We start from the raw sequence: 23,308 nt of genomic DNA on the forward strand, positions 1-23,308 counted from the left end.
TAATGTATTATCAATGAAAATATTATCGATGAAGGTGGTGCTTTAAAACACATTTCCTTAATTCTGTGGAGGAGTCAGATCCAAATACTACATATGTATCAGCCTTGCTGAAACTTGAGAGTAGAAGCCAGTTCAGGCTGTGCCACAGAGGAGCCAGTGGAGAAGGAATCTGTTATGGAATTAGGATTAGCATGGTGCATTCATTTAGAAAGGTTGACAGTGATTACTTTGGCTAACAGTTTGCTTCTCTGAGCACCGTTAAAGTTATTGAAGGGGTGGAAAATGCACATATTGAATGGAGATCATGAGAAGAGTTTGAAAAGAACAGGTGCCACTTTAAAAAGAAAGTTGAGATAGAGAGTATAAAGGTAATAACTTAAACTGTGGAACAACAGAAATTGAGAAGAATGAGGTTTTGGTTGGACTGAGGAATTAAAACATCTATGCAAGAAAAACACTTTTTTTAACAGATTGATCTAGCAAGCCTAAAATACAACTCCCCAAAAAGAGGAAACCAATGGGGGCAATTCATTATTATAATATAGGTCGTCACTGCATGAACAAGAAGTGCAGAACCAATGTGTATTTTATCCTTTTTACTGATTTTGTGGGCCAGGTAGCATCAATCCTCAAAGGTGGCAGCAATGGCAAAAGAAGTGTTGCTTGAAGCTGTCCAAGTCATTCTTGGATTGGTAAATTATGGAATGTATTTTACTTTTAAATTACAATAAGTTAGCTACTGGTCACTTCATGCTTCTAACACCTGATTCTGCTAATCTTCCCTTTTTCATTTGCAGATCGGTAAAATCGTGTCAAATCTCGCCAATCTGACCTTTCTAAATCTCACCTCGAATCCGCTGACCGAGGCCAGGTTAGACTCAACATGTGCTGCCTCTTTCTCAAAAATACAGAGACTTGTCCTCAACAATACCAAGCTTTCATGGGAAACCATTCACACGTTTCTGCAGGAGTTACCAGGGTAGGAATTTTGAATTACTGTACATTTTGTCTTTGTACCTTCCGCTACTCTCCCACTTATCACAATTTCTTCCTTTTCTAACTAGAGGGCCTCCAGCCCTCTAATCTACCCTCAGCCAATCACCAGTTCCCTACCTGTACTCTTCTCGCCTTGCCTGCATGCTTCCACTGTCCTCCACCCTGCTCTCTGTCTCTATTTAATTATAGATAAGGGTTCAGTTGGAAAACAACTAATTTCACGATATATGCCAGGGATATTAAAACTGGGTCTGATTCTGAATTGAAGTTTGCTTATTTATAGTTGATAATTATTTGAAGTATGGAACTTCACCACTAGATGTCAGTGTTGTATTTAAAAAGGTAACTACAGCATATAAGAAATGCTTCTAACTAGGCTTATTGAAGTCTCTGAATGTTACAATATGATCTACTGTGTATGCAGTATTTGTAAAAACATGAAGTATGCTTATGAGCTACCAGTTTCCTCTTTCTTACCTTTACCCTTATTTCTGGACATTAATTAGAAAATCATTGTTATATGTAAATAATGAGTTATGTATAAAAGCTTTGACTGGCAGTTAATCTTCACGGTACCGAATAAGACTTACCCATCTGACATGTTAAGGTAGCAAGCTTACATTCAAACTTCAAATCTTAACAATCTTACGTACGAATGTTAAAGATGAAATAGCATCTTGTACAGTATGTTTCTTTTGGTCAGCTATAAACTCCTAGCTGAATTATTCACAAAATGCCTGCTCCCTCAGTCAGAGAGTAAACAAGTTTGATATTAAATGCCATCATCAATTTGATTTATGGAGTGTTCTTAGTCATTTGGTATTTTAATCTTCCAATTGTCTTTAAGAAAAAGTGAATTCTAACTGACAGGTGTAATATAACTGACAGCCTTTTTACATTTTGTTTTAAGGAATAGTTCAGTTTGCTTTTCCTCTTCTTCACTATGTCTCCATGCTATATGTCGAGCTTGAATTGGAAGGTGGATGAGTTCCCAGATCACTTCCAATATTACGATGTGGTGCATAAATGATTCCTATAACAAGCACCTGGTGCTTGAGCAATGTATTGGAGAGATTAGCACTGCACATTGTCAGATTTTTTTCCCTTTGTGGAGCAGTACATTTGTTTTAAGTCAAGCCCTTGCTCTAATTTCCACTCTTCAGTTCTAATTCTTAAGCAATAAGGAGAATTAATTCTCCAAGATCTGCAAAGGGGGATGATTGAGTTTCTACAGATTTTATATGCAGATAAGGCCCATGATGTATGATTGTTTGAATAACTGCTTAGATTTAGAAGTGTAACATGACCTTGCCCAATACATGTATCTGTATGACTTTGACTGCAGTGATATAGGATATTTATCATGCGCCTGTACTTTTGATCTATTTGTGTTTCACCGCAATTTGTTAATTTGTTCCTGTATAGTGTATATCCTGCTGTGGGTTACAATAGCACCCCCAAGCTGTCCTGTTCCTATAAGCATCAACAGCCTATTTCCAGATATGTTATATATTTAATGCAGGTTTTTAATAACTGTATACAAAATAAAGTGAAATGAGCACTTAGAAGAAAAATTCTATTTTGTAAAAATCTATTTCTGATGTAATATTACCCAAATAAGAAAACTAAAAGCCCTTTTATCTATCATTACATCATTTCTACCCTTGCTTTTGATTTTACTGCATGAAATACCTGCATGTGTAAAGAAGTGTTTCGGGATTCCAAACGAATGAGGTAGAATTTATCAGCTGCTTGTTTATATGTATGTCCTGCAGGCGTGATATGAAAAATGTGAATGTAATTCAGATTATGTGTAAAATGAATGAGATTTACAAATTTAGTGTAAATCCCAGTTTTCTGAGGACCATTCATAACAGTTATACTGGCTTCTTTAACTAATGCATAAATCACTAGAGCATGCTGTCCTCTCTTAGGCTATTTTGACTATACCTCTTCCCACCCTGTCTTCTGTAAAAATACTATTCCCTTTTCTCAGTTCCTTTGTCTGTGCCGCATCAGTTCTCAGGATGAGGCTTTCCTTTCCAGGACATCAGAGATGTCCTCCTCCGTCAAAGAATGGGGTTTCCCTTCATCCACCATTGATGCTGCCCTTACCCGTATCTCCTCTATTTCCCGAACATCCACGCTCACCCCATCTTCCCACTGCCTTAACAGTGATAGAGTTCCCCTTGTCTTTACTTACCACCTTATGAGCCTCCGCATCCGACACATTCTCTGCAACTTCCGCTACCTTCAACAGGATCTTACCACCAAGCACATCTTTACCTCCCCCCCGCCACCACTTTCTACAGGGATTGCTCCCTCCGTGTTTCTCTTGTCCATTTGTCCCTCCCCACACTTATCCCTGCAAGTGCCCTAAGTGCTATACCTGCCCATTCACCTCATCCCTTATCTCCATTCAGGGACCCAGTCTTTCCAGGTGAGGATCTGTTGGAGTTGTCTATTGTATCCGGTGCTTTCGATGTGGGTTCTGTACGTTCGTGAGTCCCAATGTAAATTGGGGGACCGCTTTGTCGAGCACCTCAACCCCATGTGCCAAAAGTGGAATTTCCCAGTAGCCAACCATTTTAATTCCTATCCCCATTTCTGTTCTGACATGTCAGTCTGTGGTCTCCTCTTTTGCCAGTATGAGGCAATTCTCATACTGGAGGAGCAACACCTCATATTGTATCTGGGTAGCCTCCAACTTGATGGCATGAATATCAATTTCTCCTTCCAGTAATTTTTCCCCTCCCCTTTCCTCCTCCTGTTCCCCACTCTGGCCTCTTACCTCTTCTCCTCACCTATCACCTCCTACTGGTGCCCTTCCTATGCTTTCTCCCATGGCCCAGTCACCTCTCCTATCAGATTCCTCCTTCTCCTGCTCTTTACCTTTCCCAGCTCCTGGCTTCACTGTCACCTTCGAGCTAGTCCTCCTTCATCTACCCCCACCTTTTTATTCTGGCATCTTCCCTCTTCCTTTTCAGTGCTGAAGAAGGATCTCAGCCTGAAATGTCAACTGTTCATTCATTTCCATAGATGCTACCTGACCTGCTGAGTTCCTTCAGCATTTTGTGTGTGTTGAAGTGTACTCCCTTTTTGGTGTATTCCTTGTTTTGTTTTTCTTTGTTATATTCTTATTTATGTTCTGTTGCTTTCCCCTATTCCCCCTCAAATGCAGGTTAGAGGAACTCTTCCTGTGCTTTAACGACTACACGACAGTTTTGTTGTCACCCTGTTCCTATCCATCACTTCGACTCCTACATATTACTGACAATAATCTTGCTGACTGGGCAGAGATACACAACCTTGGACAGATGTTCCCAGGTCTGGACACATTAATCCTAGCGAACAACCCTCTAGTCAGCATAATGGATTCACAGGCAACTTTGGCACGACTTTTCCAAAATCTGCGATCGATAAATCTTCATAACTCAGGTATGAAATGCGATTTGAATATTTTATTTCATTGTGCTTAGAATACTGATTAAAGTTTTTTTTTGTCAATGGAAACTTTAGAAAACATTCAAACTAGTTTGCATATGAAACCCCGCTGGAATCCTTGGCTGTATAAATCCAGGGAATACACACTCTGGTCCCGCCAAACCCATGAGATTGAGACGTTCTCCCACCCCAAACCCCAGTTTGTGTGGATGTTGTGTAATTTGCTACCCTGTTACCACTCAGTGTCAAGAAATAACAGATAGCACACTGCATACGATTAAAGGAAGTATATTTATGAATCTTAACTAAAGGATTAGTAAAGAAAAGAAAGAAAAAAACAAAAAGGGCCCATTGTAATTAAACATTCAAATGTGGACAAGTTGGAGCTCAACTCTTCCGAAAATCATTGATCCTCAGTAGACCCCTGCACCTTGCTCCATCGAATCACGATCCCCCACAGGGTCGAATCCTATGACCAGATCTCTCCAGCGTCTTCTCTCTTCATCTCCCGCTGAACAAATGACCCAGCTCACACTGGTGTGAGGCACACAACACAAAAGCACACTCCCCTCATTGGATGGCTCACACTCCAAAGAACTCATTATTCCTAACCATAACTCAAACACTGCTTCTACAGAAACATAGAAAATCTACAGCACAATACAGGCCATTCAGCCCACAAAGCTGTGCCGAACATGTCCTTACCTTAGAACTACATAGGCTTACCCATAGCCCTCTATTTTTCTAAGCTCCATGTATCCGTCCAGGAGTCTCTCAAAAGATCCTATCGTTTCCACCTCCACCACCATCGCCAGCAGCCCATTCCACACACTCACCACTCTGCATTTAAAACTTACCCCGACATCTCCTCTGTACCTACTCCCAAGCACCTTAAAACTATGCCCTCTCGTGGCAGCCATTTCAGCCCTGGGAAAAAGCCTCTGACTATCCACATGATCAATGCCCCTCATCATCTTATACACCTCTATCAGGTCACCTCTCATCCTCCATTGCTCCAAGGAGAAAAGGCAGAGTTCACTCAACCTATTCTCATAAGGCATGCTCCCCAGTCCAGGCAACATCCTTATAAATCTCCTCTGCACCCTTTCTATGGCTTCCACATCCTTCCTGTAGTGAGGCAACCAGAACTGAGCACAGTACTCCAAGTGGGGTCTGACCAGGGTCCTATATAGCTGCAACATTACCTCTCAGCTCTTAAACTCAATCCCAACCACGATCGATGAAGGCCAATGCACCGTATGCCACCTTAACCACAGAGTCAACCTGCGTAGCAGCTTTGAGTGTCCTATGGACTCGGACCCCAAGATCTTTCTGATCCTCCACACTGCCAAGAGTCTTGCTGTTAATGCTATATTCTGCCATCATATTTGACTTACCAAAATGAACCACCTCACACTTATCTGGGTTGAACTCCATCTGCCACTTCTCAGCCCAGTTTTGCATCCTATCAATGTCCTGTTGTAACCTCTGACAGCCCTCCACACTATCCACAACACCCCCAACCTTTGTGTCATCAGTGAAACCTTTCTCAGGGTGTTACACATAAATTTATTGAAAATTTCATTCCTGTGTCTCGCAATGTTGTGAGTCAACTTGTCAGACTTCCAAAATATTGGATTGGACATTCTTAGCCCTAGATCTTATTATTGCCTCATTCTTCTCCTTGTCTTTTAAGGACAGTTTCCATTGACTAAAATGATTATTTCAGGGGTAACAATAAAGTCTTATCTATTATAACATTATTGAAAATAGTACCTCATCTTGAGAAAATTATTGATCTTCCTGGAAAAGTAAATTCTATGGATTATCCTCTGAGAAGTTTATGTAGTTAATTTAGGAGAGTAGTATATATTATCATAAGTGATTGAGCTCATAGAACCTGCACCACTGCGAGTGGGTCTCAGTCTGAAACATCAACTGTTTATTCCTCTTCAGAGATGCTGCCTGACTTGCTGAGCTCCTCCAGTGCTTTGTGTTTGTTCATCTGGATTTCCAGGATCTGCAGAAACTTTTGTTTTTATGGTATAGGAATGATCTGTCCTAATGTAATTTTCTTGAACTGTTTTAAAATGATATGGTAGTATCTGGCACCAAACAGTGCAACTTTTAATCCTCAGCAAGTGAAAAATAAAATGCCCCCTTTATACATCCAGAATCAGCACCATCCTATATCAGTTTATTAGTTTCATTTCTCCTTATCAGTTCTTCCATCTGTACTGTCAACCACTCAACTTCCTTAATTAATCTTTTTAGTTTGTACTTCCTTTTACTGTTCTTTTCTTCAGAATTTAAGTAAATTTTTGCCCTTTTTCACTTATCTGCCCAGTTCAATAGCTGTTTTCTGTGGCTACATCTAGATCTATTGATTTAAGTGAACAGCATTCTCAGTATAATCGTTGAGCCCTTTATACCATCCATCCAAAAAATCTGGTTTCTGTCTCTTGATTATCTAGTAATGTACACGATAACTTTTCCTTAGTGCTGCCTGCTTCATAACACGTCTCCTCAGGGGCACTTTGACACACTAAAAATCTGTATACAAGATGTATATCCTTAAATTTATACATTTTAAATATTATAACCATATAATATTTTATTGTCTGCTGTGTTATTTCTTTAGCTATTTGCTCAAGATTGACCTACTGAGTATTTCTAGACTTGCTCTCCGTCTGTCTAGCCCGTTGTGTTCTTCCAGTTAATTTCAACATGTGCAGAATGTTACAGTACAAAAATCCTTGTCAGATCAAGTCTGATTTATCTTTTTGAATCTTTAACCTTGCCTACTTTGAACTCTATTTTCACAATTCTTCGCTCCTATTCACCTTGTCCTTTTGTAACTTCCTGCTCACATTTGCATAATTATTGTCTCTCTAAAATTGTCTGCTTCCTTGTATATGCAGCTCTCACATCTCCCAAGTCATTAATATATCTGGTGAAAAGCTGATGCTAATAGTTCCTTTGAAATAACCCCCACTTGCAATGTTCATTAATTGGAGAATTTTCTCTTTCAGAACCAATTACCAACCTATGTCACCTTGAATTCCATGCACTTTTAGTTTAATTTTTATCTTTAAAGAGTTTTTGTTTAAAATTTGATCAACTAATATGAAGTTTTCATACCAATTCTTTCATGTTCTAGGCTGGAGTTCATCCAATCCAAAAGATCTGCCTTCAAAACATTATTTTCCTCAATATATTTTCTTTATTTTGATTACATCTAGGCAAAATGGGCCATGGGCACCATGGTAGTGTAGCAGTTAGCACAATGCTATTACAGTTCAGGGCATTCCGGAGTTCAATTCGGAGTTCAAGGAGTCTCTGTATGCCCTCCCCATGGAATGCGTGGGCTTTTTCTGGGTCCATTGATTTCCTCCCACGGTCCAAAGACGCATCGAGTAGGTTAATTGGTCATTGTAAATTGTCTTGTGATTAGGTTTGGGTTAATCAGGATTGTGGGGAGTTGCTGGGGGAGTGGCTCAAAGGGGTGGAAGGGCTATTTCATGCTGTATCACTAAATAAATAAATAATAGTGGCATGCAAAAGTTTGGGCACCCCAGTCAAAATTTCTGTTACTGTGAATAGCGAAGCGAGTAAAAGATGAACTGATTTCCAAAAGGCATAAAGTTAAAGATGACACATTACTTTAAAATTTTAAGCAAGAAAACTTCTTTTATTTCCATCTTTTACAGTTTCAAAATAACAAAAAAGGAAAAGGGCCCGAAGCAAAAGTTTGGGCACCCTGCATGGCAGTACTTAGTAACACCCCCTTTGCCATGGCCCTCACAGTCCCCTGGCGTAAATATTATAGAGAATCTGTCGTTAGACCTCAAGATGGCCCAAGAATTTCACAGAACTAGAAGCCTTTTTGCAAGGAAGAATGGACAAAAATCCCCCAAACAAGAATTGAAAGACTCTTAGCTGGCTACAAAAAGCGTTTACAAGCTGTGATACTTGCCAAAGGGGGTGTTACTAAGTACTGCCACGCAGGGTGCCCAAATTTTTGCTTTGTTTGAAACTGTAAAAGATGGAAATAAAAAAGTTTTCTTGCTTAAAATATTAAAGAAATGTGTCATCTTTAACTTCATGCCTTTTTGGAAATCAGTTCATCTTTTACTCTTAGCTATTCATAGTAACAGAAATTTTGACCAGGGTTGCCCAAACTTTTGCATGCCACTGTATATAGTTTTTTCTTTTCTTGCCATGAGTCAATCTCAGATCAGTTTTAAAGTTTAGTTATATTGTAAGTAAAAGTTAATTGCTAGTACTAATAAAGCACTGTTATCTAATAGGACTAAGCTCATGGGATGACATCGATAAACTCAAAGCATTTCCTAAACTGGAGGAAGTGAGACTTCTGGGAATTCCATTACTGCAGAATTATTCTGAGGAGGAACGACGCAAGCTCGTCATAGCTAGGTAATCAATCTGGAGAGTATGCTTTGGATCATTGGTGTGGTACATGTGCCTGCGGGTGTGGAAACACTTATGTGGCAATGAATAAACTCTTCTTGGGCTTTCAGCTTGGTACAGGCATCAATTTTAACCAACATTTTGATGACACACTCTTCATCAGGGATGATTCTGGGGTATGTCTAGTCCAGTGGTATTTATATCCCCATTGTCTGTACCTCCTGATTGGTTAGTCCTCATCCACTCAGGTTTCCACTGTCCCACCTTGTTTACAATCTAATTCCAGTTCTTTCTTAGAACGAGACCTTTGTCTTTGTTAAAATTCTTTTCCTCTAGTTTTATTTCAATGGCTTCCTTCACAGGCAGCCCCAAAAGCCATTGGTGTGGCACAGTAGTCTTGTGCTGTCAAAGTCAATCCAATGACCATTGTGAATGCAATGTTCTGCTACCACTGATTTCTCCAGGTAACCAAACTGGATACAATCACCTGTGGTTCTTGATGCAAGTTTCCAACATGCATCTCGTCTGGCCAATATACACAGCTCCGCATTCACAGGGAATCTTGTAAATGCCAGCCGACCTGAGTCCCAGGTCATCTTTGACCCACAAAGGCTGTGATTTGAGCTTCCTTACAGGTTTGTGGATGGTATTAATCTGGTATTTCTTCAGCATCCTGGCGATCCTTCCAGAAACCGTGGAAAAATAGGGAAGACGTGGTAGTGACAGGTTCCTCCTCATTGTTAGGTTTCCTGGTTTCTCTCTTTTAAGGGCCATTATACCTCAACAATAACAGCCACCATTACACCTCCCAAAGTAGAGTGGTTTTTTCTACTTTGATTAACCCTGCGTGAACTATTTAGGACCCGGAGAGTCTCCACGAGGAAATAAGACGATTACGCACAACGTTCCTACAGAATGCCTACAATCAGAATCAAGTTTATTATCACTGGCATGTAACGTGAAATTTGTTAACTTAGCAGCAGCAGTTCAATGCAATACGTAATCTAGCAGAGAGAGAGAAAAAAAAATAAACATGTAAATCAATTGCGTATATTGAATGGATTATTAAAAAATGTGCAAAGAAACAGAAAGTGAGGTAGTGTCCAAAGCTTCAAAGTCCATTCAAGAATCAGATGGCAGAGGGGAAGAAGCTGTTCCTGAATTGCTGAGTGTGTGCTTTCAGGCTTCTGTATCTCCTACCTGTTGGTAACAGTGAGAAAAGGGCATGCCCTGGGTGCTGGAGGTCCTTAATAATGGACGCTACCTTTCTGAGGGAAGAAAACCAATCGTGCCCATAAAAGGGCTGATGGAAAAACCTGGACACCTAACCACCTGACTAGACATGTCCAAGCATCATCCCTGACAAAGATTGCAGAGTTTGTCATTGAAACATTGGTTAAAATCGGTACCTGTACCTGGATGGAAGCCTGAGAAGAGTTTATTCATCATGAATGCCGGGAAAATATGTGGCAAATTTTGTATTCTGCTTGGTATATGGAGGATACTCCTTTGATGTCAACTGCAAAGGAAAGCATGTATTAGGCTGGTAGTATGCTGCTTTGGGTGAGAGGTGTTTATTTTGTTGTGGCTGCCCCTATCCAATCTTGCAGTGTTTAGTTCTTTCTAAATGTTTGGCTGTTATGTCTGTTAACCATGTTGGGGATCAGTGCAGTTTCATTTTGAGCATCTTAAAATTTGCTTTGCTTCTGTAATTCAGAGCCGAACATGTAATTTGTAGTTTACAATTGTCAGTGTCATTTTTCAGTCCTGTCAGGTGTTAAATGTAAATTCTGCCTTTCCCCTCCTGTACTTTACTTTCACATATAATTTATCTATGTACATCTGAGCAAAAAACTGCTACAGTCCTACAGTATGTCATGATGATCTATAGCACACCTCAGCAGTGGCTCCATGGGTAGCACCTTTTCTAGTGGATCAGGCGATGGTATTTGAAATTCACTTCAAAGATTTGAACACAAAAATTAGACGGCCTCTTCAGTCAGTACTGAGGAGTGCTGCATTGTCAGAGATGTGGTGGATTATGGCTAAACCACTGCCCATTTGCTCTATCAAGTCATTGCAAAAGTTTCCATGGCATTATTTTTCAGAAGGGCGGAGGAATTGACCTGGTATTCTGGCCAGTATTTATTCATCAATTAGCATTGCTTAACTTGTCTGATCATTATCACATTACTGACTATAAAATGCATTGAGATGATTGGAAGCTCAGAAGAGCATGTCTGTTTATCTTTAAAATCATCCAGCAACAAATTGACCAGCAGTCTGTATTCTGCCTCTTTACAGAGCAATCATCCTATGTTCCTGCTAGCTTTGTCACCTTCATTTTCCTTAATTCGTTAAGCCGCCTTCTGATTCATCTTTGAAGAATTATGCAGCAGCAGCATACATTTATACAATGCCTTCTGCATTATAAAATTACACAAGCTGCTTCACAGGAGTATTATCTAACAACATGTGAGCAAAGCTGCCAGATTTATGTTGACAGATAACCAACAGCCTGATGAAACATGCAGGTTTTAAGAACTAACCTTGAGGTAGAAAACCCTGGCCCCTCCAGGTAGAGAGTTTCAGAGCAACTGAAGGCATGGCTACCAGTAGTGAGGTGATTAAAGCTGGAATCATGAAAATTGGACTTGGAAAAGTGCAAGGACCTGAGAATTGTAATGGCAGAGTAGGTTAGAGAATGGGCAAATTTGAAATCAAGGATGAAAAATTTTAAGCATGAACATTCCCAGAACAGGAACTAATGTAGATCAGACACAATGGCTGATTTGGAAATGGGACTTAGTAAAAGAAAAGATAAAAGGCAAAATTTTGGATGAGCTCAAGTTTATTAAGAAGAGAATAATTTCAATTCCTTTTTATTATAAATCATTTAATTTTGGAGCAAGGTCATCTGTTTTTTCTGATGGTATATTAATTCATCAAAACCAATTTGAAGAAAGACTTTCATTTCATTTTTCTAAACAGGTTACCATCTATTATTCTATTAAATGGGAGTAAAGTTGCAGGAGAAAGGATAGATGCAGAGCGATTTTTCATCCGTTACTACTTAAATCAGCCAGATGAAGATTTACCAGAAAGGCAAGTGATTTGTTTTCAAGATTTGCTCCTTGACGCCCTTTCTCTAATACCTTATTTTTCCCCTTGCTACTTCAAAACTTACTATTTTATAGATAAGAAAAAATAATTTAAATGGAAGTTCTCTGACTTACACTGTGGCATTGAAGAGAATGTTGGTCTTTCCATTTAGATTTTTCCAAGTTGAAACATCAGTTTTTTTTGCTGTGTGTACATTTAATTCCTTATCCAAATCAGATAGATTATTTTCCTACCAACAGTTTTACCCTAGGAATCTAGGCATTGACACCAATCTAAGCGATTTTACATTACCAAAACGGAATAGTAATCCTTATTAAGATGTTGATGAATAAACCAAGCGTGCTTCCTATTTGGTCATGGAAATTAGTTTACTCATGTGACAAGACATGTTTTCAAGGTGAACATAAAGGTAACTGAAGCACGCAAAAGTTTCAACCACAAAACAAGTGCAATTCTTTCCACTTTCTGGAGCCAGGATGCTTTGTCTTGCAGTGTATTCAGTTCTATTCTGTGAATTGTTCTCCTCAAAATAACTAAACCCTAGATATTTTGACAAATTTTCGTGACATTCAAGCATGATAAAAAGTATAATTCCACTCATCATTTCTGAATGTGATTGTTCAAAAACTTTGAAATGGTTATATTTTAATTTTCTTCCACCTTCATCTACAAACAGCCCCAACCTCATGTTTTCTCAGCAGTCGTTAATCAGTGATGAACCTGTTATACACTACCTTATTTTCCTTGCCATCCACATGGTGATAGTACCCTAAATCTGTTAATCAATATAGTTTCCATTTCTGAGGAATCCACATTATGTAGTCTAACAACTTGTCTTCCCGGGACCAAATGCTGGAGAGCAGCACCAATGAGAGGGGCCAGTTCTCAACCCAGCACGTATTCCAGTGCTGTGCTCCACCCCACACCACCTTTAGTGTCTCCTCCCCTGGTCAGCTGCAACAAGTGACACCACGGCATGAGGGCTTGGTCTACTCAAGGTATTGCACTGCAAATGTTTTGCACAACAAGGAAGGTTCCATGTGCCCCACCACCAAGCCTGCTGTTCATTTGATTGGATCGTGAAAGTAGGGAGTTAGATATGGCCCTTGTGGCTAAAGGGATCAGGGGGTATGGAGGGAAGGCTGGTACAGAGTTCTGAGTTGGATGATCAGCCATGATCATACTGAATGGCGGTGCAGGCTTGAAGGGCCGAAGGGCCTACTCCTGTACCTATTTTCTATGTTTCTGTGAAAGATCTGATTATGGCTTCAGTTGTTCAGTTGATGCCCAGAGAGGTGATTAATTTATTGAAGAAGAAAAAGGGGAAGTATGTAAAGCTTTGGAAGTTGGGATCAAACGAAGGACATGAGTAGTATAAAGAAGTCAGATAAGAACTAAAGAAGGGAATTAGGAAAGCCAGAAGGAGGAGGGGCCATGAAAAGTAATTGGCAAGTGAGATTGAGATTAATCCCAAGACATCCTATACATACATCAAGAGCAAGAGGATGAGTAGGGAGAGGGTAGGACCACTCAAGTGAGGTAGTTAGTGAGTAGTTTGCTTCAGTATTTACCAAGGAAAAGGATATGGAGGAGCAGGAGATCAGTGCTGAGTGTATAAATATGTCAGGATGTTTAGAGGTCAAGGAGGAGGAAAACCAGGGCCTGATGGGATTTACCTTAGGTTATTGAAGGAAGTAAGAGATGAGATTGCTGAGCCCTTGACCAGTATCTTTGAGTCCTCTGTAACCACAGGAAAAGTCCCAGAGGGCTGGCGAGTGGCTAATGTTGTACCTCTATTTAAGAAGGGAACGGGGAAAATCCTGGGAACTATGGACTGGTGAGTCTCATGTCAGTTGTAGGGAAATTGCTGGAGAAAATTCTAAGGTATAGAATATATGAGCATTTGGAAACCCATGGCCTAATTAGGGAAACCCAGCATGGGTGGTAGTTCGTGTCTTACCAACTCCATTGAGTTTTTTGACAAGGTGACTAGAGATTGATGAGGGTAGGGCAGTGGATGATGTCTACATGGACTTAAGTAAGGCATTTGACAAAGTCCCTCATGGGAAGCAAATCAGAAGATTAAGATGCATGGGGTCCGTGGCGAATTGGCTATTTGAATTCAGAACTGGCTTTTGCTTAGAAGGCAGAGGGTAGTAGTTGAAGGGACTTATTTGTGCTGGATGTCTGTAATTAGTAGAGTTCTACTGGGACCTCTACTGTTTGTAACTCATATAAATGATCTAGATGAAAATTTAGATAAGTGGGTTAGTAAGTTTACAGATGATACCACGATTGGTGGAGTTGTGGATAGTGTAGAAGACTGACAAAGAATACAGCACGATATAGATCAGTTGCAGATACAGGCTGAGAAATGGCAGATGGAGTTTAACCCAGATAAATATGAGGTGTTACACTTTGGTAGGGCAAATACGAGAAGACAGTTCACTGTAGAAGGCAAGACCCTTAATAGTGTTGCTGAACAGTGAGATCTTGGGATCCAAGTTCATAGCTCCAATAAGGTGGTTAAGAAAGCTTATGGAACGCTTCCTTTTATTAGTCGAGGCACTGAGTTCAAAAGTCAGGAGGTTATGTTGCAACTTTATGAAACTCTGGTGAGGCCACATCTGGAGTATTGCACACAGTTCTGGTCACCCCTCTATAGGAAGGATGTTGAAGCTTTGGAGAGGGTGCAGATGAGGGTTACCAGGATGCTGGCTGGTTTAAAGGGCATGTGCTATCACAGGAGGCTGGATAAACTTGGCTTATTTTCTCTGGAACGTTGGAGTCTGAGGGGACATCTGATAGAGCTTTACAAGATTATGAGAGAAATAGATAGAGTGGACAGAGAGTATCTGTGTCTCAGAGCTGAAATGTCTAATACCAGTGGGGATGCATTGAAGGTGAGATGGGGTAGGTTCAAGGGGGATGTGAGGGGTAAATTTTCTTTACTCAGAGTTGTGGATGCCTGGAATGCACTGCCTGATATGGTGGTAGAGGCAAGTACATTAGAGGTTTTTTAGAGACATTTGGATAGGCACATGGATGTAAGGAAGATGGAAGGATATGGACAATGGCGTAGGTAGGAGGGATTAGTGTTTGGGTGTTTTTGATTTGCTTTTTAGCTGGTTTGGCACAACATTGTGAGCTGAATGGCCTGTTCTTGTTCTGTATTGCTCTATGTTCTGTAAACCTTGACTTGCCAAAAATCTATCTCTACCATGAAAATATTCCATGACTTGGCCTCCACAGCCCTCTGTGACAGAGAATTCCAAAATTTTAGACCCTGTAACAGAAGAATTAAAACGCATCTCCATCCAAAGTTCATAACCCCTTATTTGGAAACTACAGCTTCAGTCCTCAGTTTTCACAAAAATTGGAAATATTTTCTCAGTATTCACCTTTTTATCACTCCTCAGAATCTTTTCTGTTGCCTCTCATCTCTTTGCATTAAGTTCCAGTGATTATTATCCTACCATCCCTGCCTTACTAAAGTCTCTTGTGGTTCCGTCTGTTTACTGCACCCCTAAAATTGTTACCTCCTGATGCATCGTCCTGAAATGTTGGACAATCAGGATATAATATCTTTACTTTTAACTACCTTGTCAATTACCCCTCTTCTGCTTTTGGTTTCACTTCCTCGATGATGTGAAGAACTTGTGCTTTTGACTCAAAGTTTGAGATTGCTGTTACATTTTCCTAAGTGCTATACCAGCTTCTCTTGAGTCCCTCACAACTTCTGCAGCTTCCGCTTATGGCCTTAATCTGCTATACACCCTGTTATTTTTCCATACTGACACTCAGCCATTGTTATTGACAATCTCCCCTCAAGATTCTGCTCTTTTGATGGCTCTTCTCGCATACCTAGTGTACTGGAGGAAAAAGTCTCTACCTCATTGTCAACTACCAGCTATCTCTAACTTTCCTTTCATCTGTAGCTCTTCTTTCATCTCTAAGATCTGTCTTCTTGCTTTTCAGCATCAAGATCTTTTTCTCCAGAACCCTTTCATGTCTGCTTGAATCTCATTTTCCTTCTCACAGCACTATGACAACACTGGTTATAGTCTGAAACAGTGTGCTGTGAGTTTGAGATTGAGCTCTTTAATCCAATTTTCAGATGGCTTAATTTCCATTCCCCTTTCACCACATTTCCTTGATGGCTCATCCCAGTGAAACTGGATCATCTTAACCATCCCTGCAGCTTAACTATCTGACATTAGATCTTAGCTTTTAGCTCCACCATCTCTATGAGCTGGTACTTCCAAAATCTGCATGTTTACCTGCAGTTCAAGTTCAAGTATATTGCTATTACGTGTATACAGTTATACAGCTAAGTGAAGGATTGTTCCTCTGGGGCCAAGGTGCAAAACGCAGCACATACAGTCATAAAATAGCACGTCCCTAAGTGTCATGGCCTGTAGATTGGCAGGTGGACAAAAAGTGCAAGATGCATGTTTATGTAAAATAGTATAATGCGACTAGCACTATTATACAGACATCCCACCTCTCCCGGAAGTTCCGGGAGTCTCCCACATATGAATAGTGGCTCTCTGATGCCCGCAAATTATATACAATATCATGGAAATCAGTTTTTTTGAGAGCGAGAGAGAGAAAGCAAGAGAGAGTGCGAGAGCGACCACGAGAGAGAGCGAAAGAAAGCGAGAGCGAAAGCAAGTGAGCGCTTGAGAGCGCGCGAGCGACCACGCGAGAGAGAGCGCGCGCCATGGCAGAGTATTCCAAAAAGAATGCAAAACGTACGTCACCCCAGACTACACTAAAGTGTACCCCTGCCTAATAGGGGTCAAAATAATGACAGTGTTGCTCGCTGCACTGTTTGTAACAGTGACTTTTCTATTGCCCATGGTGGGTTAAGACTGTAAAAGACATGTTGAGGTGAGTTTAACAGGTGTTATTCGTTCATTAGTATAGCTAACGTTATTTAAACTAGCTGCTAAGGAGCTACTCTATTGTAGACATCCCACCTCTCCCGGAAGTCTCCCGTAAATTGGTGGTGCTACCTCCCTGAAATGAGTTTTTGCAGGGTGGGATGTCTGATTATAAGACAAGCAGTAGTATAAACGTGTTGAATCTGCTTCCTCTGTCTTTTCAAGCAGTGCATTCCAGATTACAGTAACTCTCAGCTTATATCTTCTCTAATATTATTTCTGGCCTTTTGCAATTTACCTAAAATCTTTGTTCTCTGGAACTGACCCTTCTGGGTATATAGAAACATAGAAAATAGGTGCAGGAATAGGCCATTCGGCCCTTCGAGCCTGCACCGCCATTTATTATGATCATGGCTGATCCTCCAACTCAGAACCCCGCCCCAGCCTTCCCTCCATACCCCCTGACCCCCGTAGCCACAAGGGCCATATCTAACTCCCTCTTAAATATAGCCAATGAACTGGCCTCAACTGTTTCCTGTGGCAGAGAATTCCACAGATTCACCACTCTCTGTGTGAAGAAGTTTTTCCTAATCTCAGTCCTAAAAGGCTTCCCCTCTATCCTCAAACTGTGGCCCCTCGTTCTGGACTTCCCCAACATCGGGAACAATCTTCCTGCATCTAGCCTGTCCAATCCCTTTAGGATATGCAGAAGGACTTGGACAGATTGGGAGAATGGGCAAAGAAGTGGCAGATGGAATATAGTGTAGGGAAGTGTACGGTCAAACTGCAACATAGCGTCCTAACCCTTATATTTAGTGCCTCTGCCAATGAGGACAAGCATGCCATACACTTTTGCCACTTTGTGTACTTGTGTTGCCACTTTCAGGGGTCCTTGCACTGCCCAGAGTGTCTCTGTACATCTACACTACATGGGACTCCGCCATTCACTGTAATGCCCAAATTTAACTTCAGAAAATGCATCACTTTACACTTCTGAGTTAAATTCCATCTGCCATTCCTTTGCTTCCTTTCCCAGTTTGAATACTGTACTTCTTCTGATCTATTTGAAAGCTTGCTCCATATACCCAGGTTTAACTTTTTGCTATGTATCAAAAGGAACAATAGCCCAGTCATGAAGCTTCATGCAGAGAATTGCATGCAGATATTTCTAAAAATCCATATAGTCAACAAACTTTCCCCCTTACATTAAATGGCTCCAGTTAAATTTGGCAAACATGACTTGACCTTAACAGGATTTGTGTTTTTCTTTAATTCACCTTTGACTTTCCACTTCCTTATTTACATCCAGCCCATGAGTGGCGATGTCCTCTTCGCAGAGGTTGGGTAGTGCGTTAGAGGGGTCTGCACATGATGAAACTCCCAGTGTTTGTCAGCAATAACAGATAATAATGGCAAGACAGCTCAAGAGAGGCGAGCCTTTCTGAGGGTGACAGAAATGCAGGCTTCATGGAGAAGGAAACTGCTTTCCTCTCTCTTAGACGGATATACAGGAAGTGCCAAGGAGCTTAAGAAGCATGGCTATGTACAGTATGCAGAGGAGTCTACTTCTAGCCTTAGCGGTGTCATTTTGGTTGGCATCAGCTGAGTGTGATTGCTCCAGGAAAGCAGCAGTCTGCCCCTCAGAATTGGTCTATTAAATGAATAAATTTGGTACATTTGCTCATTTAATAACATATCTGAGAGCTACTTTGAAGTGATGTGGTTAATACAGTTGGAAACTATGCTTTAAAAGACTCAGCTCAAGGACTTTTGGATCAATTATGAACATTTCCAGGGGCAGCAAGTGTGATGTGCATCTGGTAGCACTATCCTACACTGGAATTCACCAATTAAATATGCATATCTAGACTTCAGTGACACCATAAACTCAAAACTAATGAGAGACATGATGTATGCTGTACCAAACCAGTTTTTTTTTTCACTTTACTGGGAAGTACAGTGAGTAACAAGCTGATATTAATTATTAATCTGACAGTAAGGGAGTATCTTTCAAGCAACAAGAGTCTGACCAAATTTGAACAGATCAAACACTTAACCAAAGTTAAAATTAACTTTGAAGGAATGTAGAAGCTGAAAATGTTAACCTGCTTGAAATTTAAATAGGTGAGCAAATTTTATTTTGCTGCTTACCTGGTATTGGAGCCTGAATGATGCAGATGGGAAGTAACAAAATAATGTTGTTCAGGTTCCAATCATTGCAGAACTGCTGTATAACTTGAGAATAGCTGGACGTTGTATTGAGTAACGTATCTCTCAACAATTTCTAAGTATCCTTAAAATGAAGAAAATAAAGCCTTTAATAAGAGATCCCCAGTTTCATTGTTTCTTTTTTATGGTGCAGATTATGCCCGATCCTTTAATAAAGTCTGCACCTCATTATTTGCTTTGTCATTGTGTAGAATTGCACTGTAATTGGTTGAAGTAATGTATCCTGACATTTGCAGCTACTGGCTATTTGTAAGCTGCACAAAGAAACGATTCATTGTAAAATACCAATGTCATCATCTTCTGACTGACATTTAACCTTGCGATGTGACTTACAATTTATCGTTGGCGTTGCTTGTAAATGTATGTTAAATAGGCTGCCGTGGTTTGAAGGGTGACTGGCTTCGAAGTGAAAAGCTGCTTTATTAAACATTTGATGTTCGATAGCTTTAGGTGTGAGTCTTATTTTTTTGTGGAATGAGAATGTTTCAAGATTCAAGTTTATTTGTCACATATACATTGAAAACATACAGTGAAAAGGGTGTGCAGGGGGCAGCCTGCAAGTATCACCACACATTCCAGCGCCAATATAGCACGCCCACAATGCTTGGCAGAACAACACAAAACTCAAAACAGAACGCAACAAGCAACAAAACAGCAAAACAAGCCCTGTTCCTCCTCCCACACACGTGCACAGTTCTCTCACCCCAAGACAGTCATATTCTTCAGCCTTCAGCGGACACAGATTTCAACACGGACACGCAGACATTGGGCCTTTGACTATTCCAGTGGACTTTCAGGGATTTGCAGAGTCTGAGCTCCGGCCAGCAGACCTCGACCTCCAATTTGACTCTTAGGCCTCGATCCTTGTCATCAACCACAGGAACTCCAGACTCACCAATGAAAGGACCCCAAGTACTCTTCCTCGGAACTCTAGTCTCACTGATTCGCGAACCCAGTTTGAGTAATCCTGAGTTCTGAGAGAGGTAACAGAAATATGACTGAAACTTAAAATTATTTGTTAAGGAAAGTAATCAGGACCTGAATATTGAACTAAGAAGTAACATAAGTAGGTCAGATTTGAAGACAGAGTATAATATTAATGGTAAGACTCTTGGCAGTATGAAGGATCAGTGAGATCTTAGGGTCCATGTCCATAGGACACTCAAAAATGCTGCACAGGTTGACAGTGTGGTTAAGAAGGCTTATGGTATGTTGGCCTTCAACAACCATGGGATTGAGTTCAAGAGGCGTGAGATAATGCTACAACTATACAAGAGCTTAGTTAGACCCCACTTGGGGAGTACTGTGTTCAGTTCTGGTCACCTCATCACAGGAAGGACGTGGACTAAAAAGAGAGTGCAGGGGAGATTTACAAGGACGCTGCCTGGATTGGAGAACGTGCCTTATGAGAATTGGTTGAGTGAACTTGGCCTTTTCTCCTTGGAGCGATGGAGGATGAGAGGTGACCTGATAGAGGTGTATAAGATAATGAGAGGCATTGATCGTGTGGATAGCCAAGGGCTTTTTCTCCCAGGGCTGAAATGGCTAACACGAGGGGGCATAGTAGGTACAAGGGGGGGATATCAGAGGTAAGTTTTTCCACACACAGAGATGAGTGCATGGAATGCACTGCCAGCAAAGGTGGTAGAGGTGGATACAATAGGGTCTTTTAAGAGACTCTTAGATAGGTACATGGAGCTTAGAAAAATAGAGGGCTATGCGCTAGGAAAATTCTAGGCAGTCTCTAGAGTAGGTTACATGGTCAGCACAACATTGTGGGCCGAAGGGCCTGTAATGTGCTGTAGGTTTTCTATGCTTCTACAATAGAAAGTTACCTTTGGCCATGGTATGTGTCGTGTCTTGATAAACAGCACGGAAGAAGCCACTTTCGTGATTACAACTGTGTAACGTCTATCTGTTATGCATAAGTATTTTTCATTTCCTTGCCATTTCCATGTATCATTTTACTGTTCTTTTCCATTTGGTTATTCAGTGCCATTCTAACCACTATGGATCTGCTTCTGTATTAAAGTGGTGAAAGATTCAATGTCCCAAAAACCTAGTGAAATATTAGCATTATCAGTTAAAGGATGGGACATTTAGAGTGATAGAGATGTTCAGCATGGACGGTGGACCCTTTGACCCAACCCCTCCGTGCCAACCAGGTTGCTTACCTGTGTCTGCATTTGTCCCATATCCCTCTAATCTTTTCCTTCCCAACCTCTTTCAAGTATTGTAATTACACTCAACCCTACGACTTCCTCTTGCGTCTCATTCCATATACGTACCACCCTGTGTGGAAAAACTTGCCCCTCAGGTCCCCTTTAAATCTCCAACTTTAAACCTGTACACTGTAGTTTTACACTCGCCTACTCTGGAATAAAAAGAATGAATATACACTCAGTGGCCACTTTATTATGTACCTCCTGTACCTAGTAAAGTGGCCACTGAGTGTATGTGGTCTTTTGCTGTTGTAGTCCAACCACTTCAAGGTTCAACATGTTGTACATTCAGAGTTGCAATTCTCTACACCTCTGTTGTAATGTGTGGTTATTTGAGTTACTGTCATCTTCCTGTCAGCTTGAACCAGTCTGGCCATTCTTCTCTGACCTCTCTCATTAACAAGGCATTTTCACACACAGAACTGCCGCTCACTGGATGTGTTTTTTTGTTTATTGCACCATTCTCTGTAACCTCTGCTGTGCATGAAAATCCAGGAGATCAGCAGTTTCTGAGATGCTCAAACCACCCCATCTGGCACCAGCAATCATTCCACGGTCAAAGTCACTTCCTCGTTTCTTCCTCATTCTGGTGTTTGGTCAGAACAACAACTGAACCCCTTGACCATGTCTGCATGCTTTTATGCATCAAGTTGCTGCCACATGATTGGCTATTTAGATATTTGCATTTACAAGCAGGTGTACAGGTGTACCTAATAAATTTTCCACTGAATGTACACCCTATCTCTGCCCCTCATGATTTTATACTCCAGAGAAAGCATTCTTTCCTTATACCTCGAGCCCTCCACTCTCAGCAACATTCTTGTGATATTTTTTTCTGCAGCTTAATCACATCTATCTGTGGCAACCACAATGGCACACAGTACTTGAGGTACAGCCTCACCGTTGTCCATTACATGACATCTCAACTGTTGTTCTCAGTGCCCTAAATGATGAAAACAAGCATGCCATCTCCCCTTCTCACCACTCTATCTAATGATGTTTCCACTGGGAACTAAGTACTTGTATGCCTAGGTCTCTCTGTTGTATAATTCTGTCCAGGGCTGTGCCATTCACTGTATGTTCTGCCTTCTTAACTTCCCAAAATGTATCATTTTGCACTTGTCTGGATTAAATTTCATCTGCCATTCCTTTGCCTACTTTCCCTGTTGATTTATATTCGGTTATAACCTTGAGTAATCTTCATACCACTAATTTTGGTGTCATCTGCAAACTTAACTGATCATCCCACCAAATTTCTTAACCATGTCATTAATATACATAACAGTCAGCAGGACCCAGCAGTGATCTCTGAGATCCAACACTGGTCACAGTCCTCCAAACTGAAAAAAACAACCCTCTACTACCATCCTCTGCTTCCTACTACCGAATCAATTTTATATCCAATTCACTAGATCACCTCCGATTTCATGTGTTGTAACCTTCTGACCAGCCTACCACGTGGCACGTTATCAAAGGCAAAAACTATGCTAAAGTCTAGGGAACAGGAACACCTTTATTTCCCTTATGAGGGAGAGAGCAAGCCTGTGGTATGTCGAATTACCGGGTGAATGAGAAGTGGTACTACAAGTCTGATGCTTTGCTGCACGCTTGCGTGCTCGGTGGGGAGTGCCGATGCTTTTTTTGCTGGTGGGGGAGGGGGGATCATTGCTTTGCCGCTGGTTTATGCGTGGGTGGGGGGAGCTGGGGGGGTGTTTGGGGGTTCTAACATTTAACTGTCATTCATTCATTGGGGCACTCCTCTGTTTTCATGGATGGTTGGGAAGTAAAAGAATTTCAGGATGTATGTTGTATACATTTCTCTGACATTAAATGTACCTTTGAAACCTTTGAAGTCCATGTAGAGAATGTCTATCACCCTGCCCTTATTGAATCAAATTTGAGAGGCATGATTTCCCATGTGCAAAGTCATGATGATGAACCCTAACACATCTAAATATCTAAATGCAGATAGATCCT

At 40.8% G+C, this 23,308-nt stretch overlaps 1 protein-coding gene across 3 annotated transcripts in view; it reads left to right on the plus strand.

Annotated features, from left to right (window-relative positions):
- Positions 1 to 23,308, plus strand: part of LOC134340910 (tubulin-specific chaperone cofactor E-like protein) — a 51,628-nt gene that overhangs the window by 20,656 nt on the left and 7,664 nt on the right. For all 3 annotated transcript variants that reach the window (XR_010016662.1, XM_063038498.1, XM_063038499.1), the window contains 4 exons: positions 798 to 979; positions 4,178 to 4,434; positions 8,751 to 8,877; positions 11,863 to 11,976. Coding sequence is in view for 2 of the 3 variants with exons in the window: in XM_063038498.1 (XP_062894568.1) it covers positions 798 to 979; positions 4,178 to 4,434; positions 8,751 to 8,877; positions 11,863 to 11,976 (680 nt within the window). In the remaining variant the exon portion in view is untranslated. The remainder of the gene's footprint in view (positions 1 to 797; positions 980 to 4,177; positions 4,435 to 8,750; positions 8,878 to 11,862; positions 11,977 to 23,308) is intronic.

This window comes from Mobula hypostoma, chromosome X2, assembly GCF_963921235.1.
Source record: "Mobula hypostoma chromosome X2, sMobHyp1.1, whole genome shotgun sequence".
NCBI lineage: Eukaryota > Metazoa > Chordata > Chondrichthyes > Myliobatiformes > Myliobatidae > Mobula > Mobula hypostoma.